At 49.9% G+C, this 17719-nt stretch overlaps 1 protein-coding gene across 3 annotated transcripts in view; it reads left to right on the top strand.

Moving 5' to 3' along the window:
- AXDND1 (axonemal dynein light chain domain containing 1) overlaps nucleotides 1–17719 on the top strand; it is a 564522-nt gene that overhangs the window by 102993 nt on the left and 443810 nt on the right. For all 3 annotated transcript variants that reach the window (XM_085601802.1, XM_085601801.1, XM_085601803.1), the window contains exon 5: nucleotides 1286–1382. In XM_085601802.1, coding sequence (XP_085457928.1) covers nucleotides 1286–1382 — 97 coding nt within the window. The remainder of the gene's footprint in view (nucleotides 1–1285; nucleotides 1383–17719) is intronic.

Genomic DNA, 17719 nt, shown 5'->3' with positions numbered 1-17719 from the left:
TCCTCTTTCCTAAGACTCCACCATAAATTCACCCTAAGCTCACTGCACTGTAGTATGAGCATGAATACCATCAATCTAATTTATTTGGCAACGTTTAAAAAAAAACTCTTATCCAGTTGAACATGAAATAAATGTCAATGCAGTTGTTAAAATATAAAATAAATATAACTTCAGAATGTTCGACATACTTACAATAACGTTGAGAAAGCAGCTCATACTCAAGTTGAACTCAGTTATACAGGTTGTTCTGGCTATTCCTGGTTACACTGTTGAACTGACCTAGCTTTCATCCCACAACTAGTTAAGTTCAACCTTATTGCACAGCTAGTTCAGCTGGACCTCATTACACAGCTACCTAGAGCGTATCTTTACTCACTTCGCTGAGTCTAACATTCATTATCCTTCATTACGTCACTAGTTAAACCTTCCTTTTGTTACAGTGATTTCATAGCCCAATTTATGCTGCGACGGTGTTGCAACCTGGCTTTCATTATAAGCTGATTCAGCCTAACCTCCATTGCACCACTACCTCACCCTGATGCCCACGGAACAGATAGCTCAGGAGAACCTCAATTGCATCACACGCTCAAACTAATCTGCACTGCAATTCTAGCCTAGCCAGGCCTCCATTACACCACTAGTTAGCTTGGCCTCATTATACAGTGTGCTCAGCCACACCTCCACTATGCAGCTGATTTACAATTACCTCCATTGCTGTAACTAAACCAGCCTGCCCTCTGTTAGAATGCTAGCTTATCATTACCTCTATTACTCTTTCGGCTCGACCTGGCCTCAGTTAAACAACTTGAGCCTGACCCCCAGTACAGTTCCTGCTTAGCCTGACCTCAGTAAGCTACTGTCCTTCATCATAGCTCATAATAGTGTGTGTATCACCCTCTCTTAAACCTAGTAACTCATCCAATTCTCGATTACACCTGTTCGCTTGGCTTTCATGTCCTGACGCTAACTAAGAGCCAAGCGAACAAATGGCTTAAACTGGTAATCAAATGATCCCTGTTTAGGTACAGATGTCCAGAAGTTCATCTGTGTTGGTACACATGTCAAAAAACCTCTGATGTGTAAGTGCAAGTGTTCTGCAGACCCCCCAGGTAGTGGGTACACAAGTCTTAGATTTTATGTCAGCAGTACATAATGGTGTCCCCCAATTCTTTTCAAGGCTTGAAGGTGCCAACTTGCATTTTGATCGTCTGTCCCAAGAAAAGGTTAATGCTGTACAGCTATCTACCGTAAGACATTCAATGTTGGAACTTGTTCTGCTCTCTAGGGATATTTCCTTCCTGTGTGATGCGTTAACAGTGGCGGAGAAGAGTTCAGGGGACTGTACCTGCATAGGAACACAGCGACGTGGAGAACATGGCACAGTGAGTTGCAGTGAGGCTGACCATTCGTAATCTTTGTCAATCATATATTGCACCTGTGCACGTCTCTACCACTGGAGGGATTGCCAAACTCATAATCCATATTTATGTGCAGAATCCATAGATGTCTCTCATCCGTACCTTCTTGTGGATGTCTGTAATGCACAGTGTAGCCAGACAAAGCGCATGCTTTTAATACAAGGGCACTCCAAGCTCCCCTTCCCAGAGTGGGTCTCTAAAACTTTGGGTCTCTCAATTGTATACTCTAGAGCGTGTCTCTAACACTGACAGTTTATGTCCCTTCTACTGGTGGTATCTTACATCTATACACTACTATACATTGCATTGTTGTTTTAATCCATTAGCAGGTTTCTCTCTCCCATATACCTGTTCATTTTATTTTTTTAAATATATTTTATTAAATTTTCAAACAAAACATAATCAATTACAGGAGTCAAAGGTCAGCAGTAGTTCTCTGGACTTCGGCAAGTCCCAAGCACATTTCCACATTCAAGAGTCTCTTGTAAGGCATTGTTATATATAAACACTTAGTGGGGCCTGGTCCAATAATCAAAGGTTCCTTGTTGGTCAACAACCATCGAGCCCTTCTGCGACCCTTAACCAAGACATATCAAAAGAAAAATCAAAACTACTCCTCACCTCCCTTTAATCCCACCCCTATCCCCGGTGTGTCCTCAAGCGCAAACCAGTTTGAGTGCAGTGACATAAGATTCAACATTATACAGTGCTATCATGTTAGATACAATAAGATACAGTACTCCCCCATTCAGCGTCACAGTTAATACTACCTCAGTCGCGGGCAACCCAGCAGTATATACATAATTCAAGGTGATACAGTCTGTACGCTTATGGCAGAGGTGTCATCTAATTCCGCCTCTGGGGTTTGTAATAGAACTACTAATGCTTCCCAGGCCTTCGCGGCCTCTAGGGCTTTATCTCCCTTTGACCGTCTAGCGAGTTGGAATCGAACTGTGCTCTCACTCGCTGCCCATCTAAGCAATTCTGCTTTCCATCTCTGAATACTGGGGCCCCGTACAGCCTTCCAGTGTGCCGTAACGTCTCTCTTGGCGAGCAGCAATCCTAAATCTATGAATTTGCTCGTGAGTTTTGTTTTTGATGTATGAGGGAACCAGTGTAGTAAGCAAGTGCCCATGTCAGGTGTTATCTGTCTTTCCGTAATCTCACATATCAATGCAACTACCTCCTCCCAGTACGTTCCTAACTGCGGGCAGCCTCACATCATGTAGCTAAACTCCACCTCCTCTGTGCAAGAAATAACCTAAAAACATTTTTAACAAAAAAATTCTAAAGATGCGGATTGAGATCAATACAACCTCACATATCACGTATGTATCCTCTGTATCCACAGGGTATGAATGCACCTGGAACAAGAAGATCATACATAGTAATGATACACAGAGTCACACAATAGTAACATTTTCACGCATAAGACTGGTAGATCGAGAATAGAGATGTAAAGTATTTACAACCTCCAACTTACAGCAACCTTGTATTACACAAAACAATGAATTTGTCTTGCTTACCCGTAAGATACGAAGAATGGGCCTCACCTCGCCTGGAACAACTCGGGTATAAAAGGCCCCGCACTGTTGTGTGTGGAAACAAAGAGGGGAGAGAGCAACAATGAAAAGAAATCTCTTTGTGCATCTTTAAAGAAAAATCCCCTCCTGCTAATTAGGAAACCAAAGTTATACACCTACATTGTCATGTGTACAATGAAGTGGAGCAACTAACTAAAACTTGTAATGTGCAATATTACTTGCACCAGACGGAAGTCACAAGTAGAAACAAAAAGAAAGAAAATAGAAAAAAGGTACGAAAAAGAGGCGGGGGGGACCAGCAGTAACTCGAGGCTAAAAACATCATAGTACGAAGGTCTACTGAAGTTAGATCCCTTAGAAGGTCGTCTTATGGGTTACTCAGAGGTTGCCTTGCAGTGTATTAAAAGTTATGATAATTATGTCTTCTAGCCCCTGGATCCCCTTACAGCACAACTCTACTGTTGTTACAATCTACAAAATACTTATAGTTTGTGTGTGCGGGCGCTGTTTCTTGGGGGTGCTGTATTGTAAGATATTGCATCAAAAGGTCACGCGGACCGAATGCGGAAAGGAAAAGCGGCACTCTAAACTTGCCAGCATACATACATACATCGTTGCATTGTAAAGTGCTACATCTACGCGCACAGGGTTAGTCACGGAAAACAAACGGACAAAGGACGGGCGACACTCTACCCTTTGACTAAACAATGAAAAATCAATGAAAAATCACTGCCCTTGCTCCTTGCCTCTCCGTTGTTAGCCCCACGCTATGCCTGAGCTGTGGGTGGAGGTAACGGTCAGGGGGAGCGGATGATTTTTATATCATACGGATGCAGCCAGCTGGAGCAGATCATTGATCGTTAGGCGCTGGCATTGTGCGTCACTGAAAACTACCAAGTGACGTCAATTCCAGCGCGAGATGTAGTTCTTTGATTTGCCTGCCAAATGACCTGTCTACAGCTTGTTTATAGATTCATCATAAGTATTACATTCATTCCAATCGATTCGTTGATAATCCTATATTGTAAATTTTGGACAAGAGAGGAACTCTGTATATGCGGTTTATAGCGTTCCGCACATTAAACTACAACATGATGTCATCACACTAGGAAGTCGTAGTTCAAATATATATCGTATCGTACATGCAGACCCAGTACCGAGTCTGCACAACGAGGAAGACAGAGAGCTCAATAAACTAGTTGGCACCTCGAAATATCTACACGACTCTATAACACGGATCTGTGGATACCGCCTAGACCGTTATTACCTATGAATGTCATACAAAGCATACATCTGATAAGTTGCTTTAAAGTTACATTCCCAAGTCAGATTATAGTGTTACTATTAGACAGAGACTTCACTGAGTCTTTGCAGAGTACATCTAGTGGGTTATGTAAGTGTCTTGGGAAAATGAACTTGGGAAGATGAACGCTTTATTCCTAATGTACTGAGATATATAACACTTAGGGCCTCATGTACGTAGCCGAATACCGGTCGGTAACAGCCGATTTTCGGTAATTATACCGTTACCGACCGGTATTTAGGCTTGTGACATGTAGGGGGCTCATTTCTGTATTCGGTAATTTACCGAATCGGTAAAATTACCGAATCGGTAATTTTACCGATTCGGTAAATTCCGAATACAGAAATGAGATGTAGGGGGAGTGTGTGGGTGTTGTTTGGAGTCGGTATTTACCACCAACTAATAGTTGGTGGTAAATAAAGTATGGATGTGTAAAAGCATTTTATAGCGCTTAGAAGTGTGCAATGTGGCAGACATACATGCCCTTAGGGCATGTATGTGTGCCACATGTGCACACATGGCCGAATCAGGGGTGCAACAGGGTGTCAATGTGACACCCTGCCACCCTTGCATGTGCTCCCCCATTACCGAATCGGTATTTACCGATTCGGTAATGAGGCATACCTTCCCATCAATGGGAAGGTATGCCTCATTACCGAATCGGTAAATACCGATTCGGTAATTACCGACTCACTCCGATTCGGTAACATTTACCGAATTTTTACCTACATACACTTTACCGATTCTTAAATACCGATTCGGTATGATTCGGTATTTTAGAATCGGTAAAGTGTATGCCACCTACATGAGGCCCTTAATGTTTTCTCTCCACGATGTCTTTACAGTTAACAGTGAAAGTATGGGGAAGATGTGGAGAAACTTCTAGATGGACAGGACTTAGCAGAATAGTCATGTATGTTATGACCCATGTACAATGTCAAGTGTCAACAATTACAGCTAAAAACAGAAGGTTTCTGTAATAGTCCTGTCAAGCTCTGGTCTTAATATTGATCTGGATCAGTGAATCCACTTGTGCATGCATGTTTATTTGTGTAGAGCAGTCCATGGTATAGCGTCATTCATCCCAGAGGTATCACTATGCAGTTTAAAAACCCACCTTTGTTCTTTATTAAAAAGAAAGTTTGCCACGTCGCTGATATGTGAAGGTATATATGGTTTTTCCAATACTGTCCAGCAAAAGTCTTCTGCCTTGTGGTCAAACTCCACAATGCGTTTGGTCAATTTTGTATTAGTCTTCCTGCACCTGAAGGTGCTCTTATGCTCTAACATGCGCAGTCTAACTTTACGAGTTGTCATTCCTACATATTGACTGCGGCAAGGACAAGTGATTAAATAGATTAAATTATCACTGTTACAGTTGGTAAAATGAGTCTGGACCCATGGTCTATTAGTGCCTATATAGATTGTTTTAGATTGACAGGTCTGTGGGCAGATGGTGCAAGCTCCGCAGGGAAAATGGCCCTGAACTAATTGCAGGTACGTTCCATAATGTTCCCACGGGTCTGGTTTGCGCACCCCGAGGTCGAGTATGGACCAATCTATCTCGTAGGTTAGTAATTCTTTTTAATGAAAAAAGAGGAAGGGGAATATTGTCACTGCAGCTGTTAAGAATCTTCCAATGTTTCCGGACACATTTCTGTATCCCATTTGTCAAATTGCTGAATGTGCTCACAAACGTCAGGCATTCAAGTGGAGGTTTTTCCATGGGTGGTTCTAGGAGTGCCTCTCGGTTATTATTGGTAGCACGCTTAAGAGAGCGTTTAACAAGCTTTCTTGGATATTTCCTAGCTCTCAACTGCACAGTCAGACTATTAGCATGTTCCTTATATTTGCTAGGAATGGAACAATTCCTCCGAACACGGAGGAATTGTCCATATGGCAGATTGTCTCGCAAAGATTTTGGGTGCTGGTTGCCATAGCATAATAACGAGTTACGTGCCATAGGTTTGCGATACAACTCGCTTTCAAGTCCTGTAGGTGTGGAGAAGATAGAAAGGTCTAAAAATGCTAGCTTATTCTTATCTATTTCCACTGTGAATTTCAAAAATTCTTTTCTGGTATTTAGCCACTGATGAAAGGCTAGAATGGAGGCAGAATTGCCTCGCCATACTACCAGAACATCATCGATGTACCGCCTCCACAAGCGGATTGACTCGTGGAAGGGGTTATCGGAAGTCAAAACATGCTGTTGTTCAAAAGAATGTACATACAAATTAGCCAAGCTCAGCGCAAAAACGCTGCCCATGCTGGTGCCCGAGATTTGCAAGTATATAGTTTCCTCGTACCTGAAAAAAATTCTCCTTCATGGCTACTTGCGCACAGGCCATGATGAAGTGAACGGGTGTTCTTGAATCCAGCTCTGTATCTGTCAAGATTGCGCTGGTGATCTCTAATATCTCGTCTTGTGGAATCGACGTGTATAGAGACTCGACGTTGAAGGAGACTAAAAAGTCTCTCTCGATGTCGAATTTGACTTGGGGCAAGAGGCGTAGGATATCTTTAGTATCCTGAAGATACGTAGGCATTTTCTTTACTAAAGGCCTCAAAAAGTAGTCTACAGAGGTCGACAATGGTTCTAAAATTGAACCTAGGCCAGATATTATGGGCCTGCCTGGAGGAGGTCTTAGGGGTTTATGTATCTTCGGCAAACAGTATAAATATGCTTAAAGCGACCTTTGACCCTGCCAGCAGGTAGGTGGCCCCCCCAGCTGCCACACAGTCCTCCTGCCTGCCAGTGCCCTAGCTGCCTCCGAGTAAGCCCTTCTGTGCCTGTTGTCCCCTCTTCTTTTTGCCTCTGCCCCCGTGACCCCTCCCTCGTTTTCTTCTTCTGTACCCCTGTTCCTTGGTGCCCCCTCGCTTTTGCCTGTGACCCACTTACCCATTTTTCTTCTGTACCCCTGTTCCTTGGTGCCCCCTCGCTTTTGCCTGTGCCCTTATGACCCCCTCCCCCGTTGTCCCCCGGTCCACCTTCCCGCCGCTGCGTCCTGCGACCCCGCCGTCCCATTCGCCACCCCGCTCCCGCCTCCCAGCTGCTCCTCCCTCCCACTACCCCTTTAAATGGAGGTGGCGCACGCGCAGTGGGTGCGCCGCTGGCGCGCCAAAGGCGCGCCTAAGGCAAGCCCGTCTGCGCCCGTCTGCGCCCGTCCGCTCCTGGACCGCGCCCAGTGCCAGGACCCCTGGCCCTCGCCGGAGCCAACCCACCCGACGGAGAAACGACGCCGCCCCCCTCCATGCACTCAACACCGGCCGACAGCCAGCCTGCTACCAAGCCACCCCGAAACGCACCCATGGAGCCTTCACCTGCCATGCATGCAAGTTCACCTGCCTCCGGACCTGCACCGAGCCCGCCAGAACAGGCGCCAACAACAACCACCTCAAGTGCATCCTGCTCAACACCCGCTCCGTCCACAAGCACGCCGTCGAACTCTGGGACCTCCTCGACACAACAGCACCGGACGTCGCCTTCCTCACGGAAACCTGGATGAACGCCTCCTCATCCCCCGACATCACCATAGCCATCCCGGACGGCTATAAGATCACCCAGAGGGACCGCGTCAACCAAACCGGAGGTGGCATCGCCATTGTCTACAGAAACACCATCGGCATCACGACCAACACCGACGACACCCTCACCACCGCCGAGCTCCTTCACTTCCAGATACACACCGACCCCAAGACCACCCTCAGAGGTACTCTCATCTACAGACCCACGGGACCACGCACACAATTCAGCGAAGCCATCGCAGACTTCATCAGCCCGCTCGCCCTCGCCTCCTCCGACTACATCCTTCTAGGGGACCTCAACTTCCACCTGGAGAACAACAAGGACAACAACAGCACCACCCTGCTAGACAACCTCGCCAACCTCGGACTCAAGCAACTGGTCAACACCCCCACCCACTACGCCGGCCACACGCTTGACCCCATCTTCTCCTCCAGCAACCACATCTCCTTCAGCCACTCCACTGGACTTCACTGGACTGATCACAGCTGCATCCACTTCAACTTCAGGAAAACCACGACTCACCTCCGCCCGCAACAAGTCCCCCATAGATGCTGGAGCAAGATCACCACCGACCAGCTCACCACCTCCCTGATCCAAAACCAACACACCAACACTACGGACCCCAACGAAGCAGCCCGCAACCTCACACAGTGGATCACCAACTGCGCCGACGCCCTTGCACCACTGAAGAACCCTCCAAGCAATCCCGACAGCAAGAAAGCCTCATGGTTCACTGACTATCTCAAAGACTCCAAGAAATCCTGCCGTACTCTCGAAAAAGCCTTGCGCCATGACCAAGCAACAGAAAACATGACAGCCCTCAAGAACGCCATCCGCAAACACCACCAGCTGATCCGCACCACCAAAAGGACATCATTCAGAGACCGACTGGACAACAACACCCACAACAGCAAGGAACTCTTCAGCATCGTCAAAGAGCTCTCCAACCCCAGCGCCAGCAACAACGACATCACGCCATCGCAAGACCTCTGCGACTCACTCGCCACGTTCTTCCACCGCAAGATCGCCGATATACACGACAGCTTCGGCACTACGTACCCATCCACTGGACCAACGCCCCCCACCACCACCCTTTGCACCTGAAACCCCGTCAGCACGGAAGACACCACCCACATGATGAAGACCATCCACTCCGGCTCCCCAGCTGACCCCTGCCCACACCACATCTTCAACAAAGCCGACTCCATCATCGCACCCCAACTCCGGGACATCATTAACAACTCCTTCGCATCCGCCACATTCCCGGAGAGCTGGAAGCATGCGGAGATCAGCGCCCTCCTGAAGAAACCCACCGCGGACCCCACAGACCTCAAGAACTTCCGTCCCATCTCGCTCCTCCCCTTCCCCGCAAAAGTCATCGAGAAAACCGTCAACAAACAGCTGACCTCCTTCCTCGAGACGAACAGCTCCCTCGACCCATCGCAGTCCGGATTCCGAGCAAACCACAGCACCGAGACCGCCCTCATCGCAGCCACCGACAACATCAGGACCCTGCTTGACAACGGTGAAACTGCCGTCCTCATCCTCCTCGATCTGTCGGCCGCATTCAACACTGTCTGCCACCGCACCCTTACAACCTGCCTCCACCACGCCGGGATCCAAGGAAAGGCCCTGGAATGGATCACCTCCTTACTCTCCGACAGAACTCAGAGAGTCCGTCTCCCGCCCTTCCGCGCAGCGGCCACCAAGATCATCTGCGGCGTACCCCAAGGAATCCTCGCTCAGCCCTACCCTCTTCAATGACTACATGAGCCCCCTCGCAGCCATCGCACGCAAACACAACCTCAACATCATCTCCTACGCCGCCGACACCCAACTGATCCTCTCCCTCACCAACAACCCCGCCACCGCCAGAGCCAGCTTCCAGGAAGGAATGAAAGACGTCGCGGAATGGATGAAGCTCAGCCGTCTGAAGCTGAACTCAGGCAAGACGGAAGTCCTCATCCTTGGACCATCCCCCTCCGCCTGGGACGACTCCTGGTGGCCCCCTGCTCTGGGCACCGCCCCCAAGCCCACGGACCACGCACGCAACCTCGTTTCATCCTTGACTCCTCCCTCACGATGACCAAGCAAGTCAACGCCGTTACATCTTCCTGCTTCAACACCCTCCGCATGCTCCGAAAGATCTTCCGGTGGATCCCCACTGGAACCAGGAAGACAGTCACCCAGGCCCTCGTCACCAGCCAACTGGACTACGGGAACGCCCTCTACGCTGGGACCACCGCCAAACTACATAAAAGACTCCAGCGCATTCAGAACGCATCTGCACGACTCATCCTGGACATTCCCCGACACAGCCACATCTCTGCACACCTGAGAGACCTGCACTGGCTCCCCGTCAGCAAGAGGATCACCTTCAGACTCCTCACCCACGCACACAAGGCTCTCCACGACATGGGCCCCGAATACCTCAATACCCGCCTCACGTTCTACACACCTACCCGCCAGCTCCGCTCCGCCAGCCTCGCCCTCGCCACCATCCCACGGATTCACAGAACCACCACCGGAGGAAGATCTTTCTCCTACCTGGCGGCCAATACGTGGATCTCCCTCCCCACCCCCCTACGACTGACCCAGGACCATCTCCCCTTCAGGAAGCACCTCAAGACCTGGCTTTTCAAGCAGTAGCGGCACCCCTCTCCCAGCGCCTTGAGACCCTCGCGGGTGAGTAGCGCGCTCTATAAATGTTCCTGATTGATTGATTGATTACTGGATGAAGAGTCTGGAGAAATCCTGCCTCTTGGGCGGTTATCCATCCTTCTCTGGTAGCTTCTTATACCATGTCACCAATGACTTGCCGAATTCTTCCTGTAGGGTCTTCTTTCAACGGACGATAAAACTTTCTATCGGACAACTGGCGCAGGCATTCAGTACGATACATGTCCGTATCTAAAATAACGATCGCCCCGCCTTTATCCGCAGGCTTGATAGTTATTGCGGTGTCCTCCGATAGGGTCGGTATGGCTGTCTGTTCTGTCTTTGGTAGATTGGTGTAGGTGCATTTTATGTTTTTACATAGTTTACTAATATCTTCTTGGACCGCTCTCTCAAAGGTCAGCACCTGAGGTGGAACAACATTGGAGGGAGGGTTGAAAGTAGAGCGTTTTTTAAGCCCGGTGTTCCGATCTTCTAAGGGACTCTCTGTATTTTATCCTTTAAAAAGTAGTGGAGACGTAACTTCCAAAAAAAACGTGCCAATTTGCACTGTACCTGGAAGTCGTCTCCAGGAAATGTTGCCACAAACCCCAAACCTCTGTTGAGAACCGATTCCTCTTCGGATGTCAAGGTTCTTTTGCTAAGGTTGACTACTAAGTTGCTACCGCACTGGTCCCTGGTTGCTGTGGAATATTCTTCGTTTGGCTCCGTGTGCCCATCTGTTGCACCGGTGGTTGGTTCCAATGCACCTGAGTTTGCAGATTTCTCAGTTTTCCTCGGGATCTTCTTGGGCCGAACCCTAAAAAAGGTTGATTGGTAAATTCTTGCGGGTAGGTTGGAAAAGGAGCCATTGGAGGTTGAAAATGCTGGGGTGGAAAACTCCATGGGGTGGGAGGCCACCATTGTTGAAATTGAGGTGTGGATTGACCACGTCGCCAGTTTGATCTATTTATCTTTTGAACAACAGCATGTTTTGACTTCCGATAACCCCTTCCACGCGTCGATCCGCTTGTGGAGGCGGTACATCGGTGATGTTCTGGTAGTATGGCGAGGCAATTCTGCCTCCATTCTAGCCTTTCATCAGTGGCTAAATACCAGAAACGAATTTTTGAAATTCACAGTGGAAATAGATAAGAATAAGCTAGCATTTTTGGACCTTTTTATCTTCTCCACACCTACAGGACTTGAAAGCAAGTTGTATCGCAAACCTATGGCGCGTAACTCGTTATTATGCTATGACAGCCAGCACCCAAAATCTTTGCGAGACAATCTGCCATATGGACAATTCCTCTGTTTTCGGAGGAATTGTTCCATTCCTAGCAAATACAAGGAACATGCTAATATTCTGGCTGTGCAGTTGAGAGCTAGGAAATATCCAAGTAAGCTTGTTAAACGCTCTCTTAAGCGTGCTACCAATAATAACCGAGAGACACTCCTAGAACCACCCATGGAAAAACCTCCACTTGAACGCCTGACGTTTGTGAGCACAGTCAGCAATTTGACAAATGGGATACAGAAATGTGTCCGGAAACATTGGAAGATTCTTAACAGCTGCAGTGACAAGATTCCCCTTCCTCTTTTTTCATTGAAAAGAAGTACTAACCTACGAGATAGATTGGTCCATACCTGAACTCGGGGTGCGCAAACCAGACCCGTGGGAACATTATGGAACCTACCTGCAGTTCAGGGACATTTTCCCTACGGAGCGTGCACCATCTGCCCACAGACCTGTTGTTAGACCTGTCAGCCCTTTGGGTGGTCCCTCCTCATCATTATTTATTTTGTCCCACTTTTGCCTCAAACCCTGTTTGAATTTTTCCTTTTTGGGAACCACCAGACTTTTTCGTGTTGCTGCAGATTCAGGGAGCCATTTTAGCTACCCCTGAAACTTCTGTCTGAGGGCCTGGAGCACAAAATGGTGGCCACCTGTGACATCACCAGCATCCACTGGAACCTACCAGCACCTTCCAGAACATTCCAGGAGATTCCAGAACTCTGTGACAGTTGGAGACCGTTTAGAATGTTGGGAGGATAAGAGAGGCAGTTGGCAGTTGGAGCTGGCAGTTGGCACCTGACTGGTGAAGAGAGAGGAGCACAACAGTGAAGGAGGAAGGAGTGAAGCAGCAGGGGTGGAAACTTGTGCCTGGAGTGGGGTCCATAAACCCACCCTTGATACTTGTCCCTACTGATGGATCCCAGCCTATAGCCCTGTGTGGGAAGAAGACAGAAGAAACTTATCCTAAGGACCTGGACAGCAGGAACAGGCCTTAGAACCAAGAAAGCAGCAAGATCCTGACCTGGAAACTGGTTTCCCTGGAGTCCGGCGTCGAGTAGCCTGAGACCTGGAGCCCGAGGTGGAGAAGCGGCGCTGACTGAAGTAGCAGACGTCGTACCCGGAGCCGCCTGAGGTCGTGAGAGGGCGCCGACGGAGGTCGTGAGGAATACCAGAGGTCGAGGAGGGAGTGAACCGAGGTCGAGCGAGCGGCGTCATCGGAGGAGTGAAGTCCGCCCTCCGGAGTCGTCGGAGACCGAGGTAGAGGTGAACCGGAGGTCGGGAGTGAGGATCGCACTCCGGAGTCGCCCGGAGCCTGTGAGGAGGAGCACCGGAGGTCGGGGGTGAGGATCGCACCCCGGAGTCGCCGGAAGTCGACATCGAGGCCAGGCCGGCCGACGTCATCGGAGCCGAGAGCGCCATCGGACCGGAGCCGCCCGAAGTCGACATCGTGAAGAGACTGCCCGACGCCGTCGAATCGGAGGTCGAGATCGAACCGAGGCCACCGACATCGGACCGGAACCGCCTGCCGGCGTCGTCAAAGAACTGACATTGTGCCGAGGCCGCCGAGACCGAACCGGAACCGCCTCACGGCGTCGACACGACTCCAGCGGCGTCGGAACATCAGAAAAAGGGCAGTAAGTGGAGTAGAGGGCGCCTAAGGCCCTGTGGAGACCTGAGAGACTGCTCTAAGGGGCTAGGGAGGTGCTGAAACCCACCTGACTGTGCCTGGGGTGAACTGGGACTAACCTAGAGAGGTTGTGTGGAAAGAGAAAGCCAGGGCACTGGTATTCCCCCCTTTGATCTACCTCAGCTTAGGCCTCAGCCTTGTCCCAGCCAGGGAGTAGCCCCCCTCAAGCCTTCCACAACCCTACAAGCTGTGCCTGGGCCAAATCAGCCCCTAAGAATTGAAGTGTCATCTGATTATATGAGGGTTGCTGTATACTTTTAATTATTTATTGGGGGTACTGTATTTATTGAATTTTGACCTATTTATTGCTGCACTATATTTATAGGTCCACAGGACTTGATGGTGTACAATATTTATTGGTACAGTATTTATTGCCTCAAAGTATTTAATTGTCTGTATATATTGCACTTGTATTTATGCCCTGTTATTTATGATCACCCCTATTTATTTCATCAAACAGCCAATATTTATTTGACCTGCACTAATTGAAACTTGTATATTGTGATTGACCTATTTATTTTTCCAATCAGCAACTAAGAGAAAAAGATAAAGAAAGAATATTTTCATAATTTTTACGGTGTAGAGTCGTTTTTGGAACGGATGCACGCATGGTTATTGTATGGGTATATTGTATGCTTAGCACGGCGCCTGTTTCCTGACCACTCGAGCCAAGCTACCACAGTGTGTTCGGGGAGTCCACCACCACCCTGCGGAGTGGGAGTGGGCTGTTTCCAACATAAATTGGTGTTCAGCGGTGGGATAGAGCTGTGCCTACATATACTCAACAATAACTGTGGGTAGTCCATAGGCCTACACCGGGAGTTTTCTCAAGAGCGGCCTTCCTAATTGTGGGTTTTTGTTTTTTCCAAATTTACTCTGGTGGTGGGAGGAGGTATTACTAAAGGTACCACCCTACATTGTTACTGCACAAAACCTGTCCTCTAACCTGAGTGGGCAAGATGGAGTTTGTACTGGAAGATTTAGAAACGTACACTGTGGCCCAACTCAGGGAGTTTTGCCAGCGGGAGGGGGTGTACTGTCCCCCAGGAGCAAAGAAGGGTGCACTCCAAACCAGCTTAAGGGCTTGGGGGGAGGCACGCCGAGAAAGCAAGGCTGAGGAGGAAGACAGGGATGGAGAGCCTGACCCCGAGGGGGCTGAGATGTACCAACCTGAGGTGGGGAACCTGTCAGCAGGGCCCAGGACACTTTCTAGGAAGGGCAGCACTGTCTCTAGCGGGGGCTTATCCAGCGTGGAGTTAGCAGATCGGAGAGAGAAAAGACAGCTCACATGGGATTTAGCAAAGCTGGAGAAGGAGAAGGAGGAACAGAGGTTGGCTCATGAGACGGAGAAAGAGAGGATGGCTCATGAGATAAGACTGAAAGAGATAGAGCTTCAGATCTTAAGAATTGGGGCACCAACTGTTCCTAATGGTGGCAGCAAAGACCAAGAAATCACCAGGGAATCCAAACCTTACCTGCCAAAGGACATAGTAGCTAGCTATGGGGCGGGTGACGACATCGCCAAGTGGCTAGCAGCCTATGAGGTCTCGTTGAGGGCCCATGGGGTTCCAGTGAAGTATTGGGGAGGAGGATTGTATAGGTACATGCCTCCAGCTGGTAGGGATGCTTTATTGGCCCTCGAAGAGGATGAGCAGACCCACTACCCCACCATGAAACTGGCGCTCATCAGAAAGTTTGGACTAACACCTGAAAAGTACAGACAGAAGTTCAGGGGTAGTCACAAACTGGGCACACAGAATTGGGTGGACTTCCTGGACTATGCAAAGAAGGCACTGGAAGGTTGGATTCAGGGCAGTGAAGTAAGGAACTACGAGGAGCTGTTTGACCTAGTACTGAAGGAACACCTACTCGAGAAATGTTTCCCTGAACTGCGGCAACACCTGGTGGATAGCAAGCTGACCAGCCCCCGGAAGCTTGCTGAGGAGGCGGACATTTGGGCTAGTACCCGGGTGTCCACAAGGGGGACTGGAGGGGATACTCAAAAGGCCGGACAGGGCGCCCCCCAGAAGAAAGAAGGAGGGGAAAAGAAAAAGGAGTTCTCCAAAGGCCCCCAAAATAACTTCCAAGGGAAGGGAACAGGGTTCACCTCTAAGGCTAACCCACCCAGAAACCCTAATCCTGGCCAGAGTCAGCAGCCAAGGGTTGTCCATTGCTACGAGTGCGGTGGCGTTGGACACTATAAAGGAGATCCGAAGTGTCAGAAACGATCACCCCCTCCCACTGGAGGAAAGCCCCCCGGAGTAGCTAGTGTAGTGCTCGGGGAAGAGATGCCCTTAACTAAGGGAGGGGAGTGGGCGGGTGTCACTTTAGTGTCCCTGGGAGAACGGGAGATGGTTCCTAAGATCCAGGTGCCCGCAAATACCGCAAAGTATGGGCAGTGGATCACCATCAACGGCCAAAGAGGGGAGGCTCTGAGAGACACAGGAGCCAGTATGACTATGGTGCGTAGCCAGCTGGTGTCTCCAGAGCAGGTAATTCCCGATGTACTCCACCCAGCCGCGATGGCTGACGGCAGAACAGGTCACTATCCCGTGGCCGAGGTTCCCTTTGAATGGGGGGGGGTTGCAGGTTCACTTCGAGTTGCCGTAAGCCCTGCCGTGCCAGTCGATTGTCTGCTGGGCAATGACATGGAGCACAACGCTTGGAAGGAGGTGGAATACCGGACTCACACCGAGATGCTGGGTACACCTGACTGGGCCTGTGTTAGCACAAGGTCCGCGACTACCCGAAGAGGGAGTTCATTCCGGCTGGAGCCTGGAACAAAGGCCCAGCCAGCTGCCAGTCAAGGGAAGAACCGAGGACAGGAGGAGCCTGCCTCGGCGTCTCCACCCCGTAGGACGGATAGGCCACCGGAGGTGGTGGGCCAGGAGTCTGCGGAGGGGGACGTTACCAACCTGGAGGACTTACCCATCCCGGCCGAGTGGCACGTGGAGGGAGGCCCGTCCAGGGAGGAATTCTGCCAGGGCCAGAGGGAGTGCCCTACCCTTGAGGGGCTGAGGCGACAGGCCGAAGCCCAGGCAGCAGGGAACGTTGAAGGGAACTACAGTGTTTACTGGGAGGATGGCCTCCTCTACAGTGAACCCAAGGCACCCCTACATGGATCGTCACGAGCCTTGGTAGTCCCTCAACGTTATCGAGCCTTCCTTCTGGAGTTGGCTCACGAGATACCATTGGCAGGACACCTGGGGCAAGACAAGACCTTCGCCCGTCTTGTCCCACACTTTTATTGGCCTCAGATGAAAGTGTCGTCCGATACCTACTGCCGGACATGTGTGTCTTGCCAAGCCAGTGGGAAAACAGGGGTGAAGCTGAAAGCTCCCCTGGAACCACTTCCTGTCGTTAGCACCCCCTTTGAAAGGGTGGGCATCGACATTGTGGGTCCATTAGATCCACCAACTACAGCTGGTCACAGGTTTATCCTGGTTCTGGTGGATCATGCCACACGGTACCCAGAGGCAATACCTCTGAGGACCATAACAGCACCTGTTGTGGCTAGGGCCCTGATGGGAATCTTTACCCGAGTGGGTTTTCCCAAGGAAGTTGTGTCCGACAGGGGGACCAACTTCATGTCAGCATATATGCGGGCAATGTGGAAGGAGTGTGGAGTGACCTACCGGTTCACGACTCCTTACCACCCCCAGACCAATGGTCTGGTGGAGAGGTTTAATAAAACCTTGAAAGGCATGATCAGAAGTCTGCCTGAAAGCCTGCGGAGGAAATGGGACGTCCTCCTACCCTGTTTACTCTTTTCATACAGGGAAGTGCCACAGAAGGGAGTGGGCTTCAGCCCCTTCGAGCTTCTGTATGGGCACCCTGTACGTGGACCTCTTAACCTGGTGAGAGACGGATGGGAAAGAACTCCCAGAAAGCTCCCCCAGGATGTGGTGAGCTACATGCTGGCCTTCCGGAGCCAAATGGCTAAGTTGTGGAAGCAAGCTTCTGACAACTTGGAAGCCAGCCAAGCAGTAATGAAGGCGTGGTATGACCACAACGCTCACCCGGTGGAGTTGGAGCCTGGCCAGAAGGTGTGGGTGATCGAACCAGGAGAGCTTAGTGCCCTTCAGGATCGCTGGTCAGGACCCTTTGAGGTGTTGGAGAAGAAGGGTAAGGCTACCTACTTGGTGGACCTGAAGACCCCTCGTCAGCCCCTGCGGGTGCTGCATGCCAACCACCTCAAACCCCACCACGAGAGGCCCGAAGTCATCTTGATGATGGTGACTGACGGAGGAGAGGACGTGGAAAGCGAGCCTCTCCCTGATCTGTTTGCG

The sequence above is a fragment of the Triturus cristatus genome, chromosome 4_2 (genome assembly GCF_964204655.1).
Source record: "Triturus cristatus chromosome 4_2, aTriCri1.1, whole genome shotgun sequence".
NCBI lineage: Eukaryota > Metazoa > Chordata > Amphibia > Caudata > Salamandridae > Triturus > Triturus cristatus.
The sequence above is the reverse complement of the archived record's forward strand: the minus strand, read 5'-3'. Positions and strand labels throughout refer to the sequence as shown.